We start from the raw sequence: 2,480 nt of genomic DNA on the forward strand, positions 1-2,480 counted from the left end.
CTTTATGTTTACCTCAGCAACATGAAGCAATAAAAGCTGATGAAAAATAACTGTCTGGGGAGGCAAATCAAGAGAAGTAAATACACTGTCTCAGCAACCACTGACTGACAACTTCAGAATATTCTGCTTGAAATTTACAGCAGTTAATTACAACCTTTAAAAATCTATAATTCACAATTGGAAATCCTGTCCCAGTGTTTGACTTGGCAGCATTATTGATAACATTTGAGCATAAAGTGTTCATTTCCTGCTTCAAAATTAGTTCCTGCTCTCCTGTATTCTGAGTGGCCTTAGTGGGAGCAGAGCAGGTCAGAGTGGAGTTTTATGAAGCACAGAATAGAGATTTAAGACCTAGAGAGTGAATTCAAAGCACTTGTCATGATCAAGGCATAATTAACAGACTTTCATTTTATTACCCCTAGAAAAGAAGGGATGAAAAGGCTATAAATAAAAGTGTGACACCACAGTCATTTTTACAGTATTGTCCTCTTTGTGATCCTAAACCAGCAAAATAAACAGAGGCACAGAGCTCTGGGCATGTGGTTACCGGGCAGAGCTATTTGTATTCCCTGTGGAAACTAACCTAAAATCAGGCAGCCCAGAAGGTAGGATGTCATTTCTCTGAGGAAATTTGGCTGGTAATGCTGAGCTTCTGAAAAAACTCTGGAAAAAAAACCAGTCAGAGATCCTCCCAAGAATAGTCACCAATATTATTCCTGCAATGTTCAACTAGAAGTACTTGTTGTTTCACAAGAAATTTTTCAGTCATGAATGATGTGCTCAGGAAAATGATCCAACAGCATTGATGGAGCCGACACCAGAGTACTACATCCAATCCAGGATTAACACGTAAGAGAATTTTTACCAAGTTCCTTTCAGTTACTGGTTGGGCTACAGCCTAAAGCACTGGAGCTTGGAAACTTCCTGAAGAAAACTCTAGATACCCAAAAGTGGTTTGGGAGTTCTTTCCTTTGCTGTTTGTTGTTGGTTTTGTGTTTGTAAATCTATACTAACGTGATTTAGGATTTTTTCAGTGTCAACATACGTTTAATCCTCCTAGAATCCTCGGGTTTTTATTCATTTCAATGCTACGCTGGAAAACAAGATTCCCCAAAGTCTGTGCCAACAAAATCCATGTAGTCAAACTTCCCTCCTTTTCTTTCCCAGTTTGTCACTTGCAGCTTTCTGTCCAGCCCTCCCGAGCTGCGGCTCTTCGACTACGATTATCCCTACTGGACCACAGTGGTGGGTTATTGCATAGGAACCTCCTCCATCATTTTCATCCCAATCTACATGGCTTACAGGATGATCATCACCCCAGGAACACTTAAGGAGGTATCTCCAATGCTCTGTTGCTTCTATTTGACTGTTGGGAAGGAGGTGACTCCTGTAAATATTGAGATTTTTCTAGGGACTGGTGACTTGGCTGTCCTGTTCCTGGCCAGCTGAATGATTCTGAGTGATTCCCAAATCTCTCCAGGTCTTACTGAGGCCACTGACATACTCTCATAAAATATTATAGCAAGTAATACTTTTGGCTCTGGTAACTGGAGGCTTTTCCCAGAAATCACCCTAGACATTGTCACACAAATAAGGAAACAAAAGGCTGGTTCTTTTGGGTGTATCTGTAAGAACAAGTTTCTTTTTCTCTCCTACACTTAGCAACACTTCTCTGCCCCAAATCTGTAGCAGCCTGTGGTGACAACATTGGGATTTCTTGTAAGTTCCCAAAAATACCATTCACAAAAAATATGTTCAGTTGGCTCAGGGTATCCAAGTAAACTGCAAAGTCCTAAAGCATTAATATGACTTCTGCCAAGCTTTGATTGCAATTATGCCACAAATAATTAAAAAAAACCCCTGCTGGGTACTTGTATTGCACTTTACATCTTCATCATGATGAGATAACAGGTCTGAGCCATCCTTGAGCTGTAGTTCAAGAGTAGTAACTCAAAGCAAAGTCATAATTTATCACAAATCTCTTTCTAAATGTCTGTCATGGTATGTATTACCTCTGCAACTAATGGATTTCTAACATTGATTGTTTTCCAACAGCGTATTCTGAAGAGCATTACTCCAGAAACAGCCACAGAAATTCCCTTCGGAGACATCCGCATGAACGCAGTATAAGCTAACCTCGTTTGGGGGGAGAGAGGGGGAGCATAAAATGTCCCTTTCCCCATACTCTCCCCCTCCAAAAATCACCTTTCCAGCTGAGACAACAAATGGAGGAGTTTTCCATGGAGGCTGCAGCACAGGCATTTGGGAACATGATGCCTCCAGCACATTTATCCAAGCAATCCAATGACATCTGTGCACTTCCAAGCAGGCTGAACTGAGAACTCCCTCACTCTGGAACAGGAGGGAACAGCCCTGCTCCATGCATGGGCACTGAGTGACTGTGGAGCCACTCTAGGATGAGCACTGGTGGGTGGGATTAGGTGTAGACCCCCCAGCCTGTGGCAGTGCTCCTGTATCTT

General features: G+C 42.0%; 1 protein-coding gene across 1 annotated transcript in view; it reads left to right on the forward strand.

Moving 5' to 3' along the window:
* Positions 1–2,130, forward strand: part of SLC6A4 (solute carrier family 6 (neurotransmitter transporter), member 4) — a 10,597-nt gene extending 8,467 nt beyond the window's left edge. Inside the window, exons 12-13 of the mRNA XM_009075030.1 lie at positions 1,168–1,335; positions 2,056–2,130. Of these exons, the coding sequence (XP_009073278.1) occupies positions 1,168–1,335; positions 2,056–2,130 (243 nt within the window). The remainder of the gene's footprint in view (positions 1–1,167; positions 1,336–2,055) is intronic.
* The last annotated feature ends 350 nt before the right edge of the window (positions 2,131–2,480 follow it).

The sequence above is a fragment of the Acanthisitta chloris genome, unplaced genomic scaffold (genome assembly GCF_000695815.1).
Source record: "Acanthisitta chloris isolate BGI_N310 unplaced genomic scaffold, ASM69581v1 scaffold28775, whole genome shotgun sequence".
Classification (NCBI taxonomy): Eukaryota; Metazoa; Chordata; class Aves; order Passeriformes; family Acanthisittidae; genus Acanthisitta; species Acanthisitta chloris.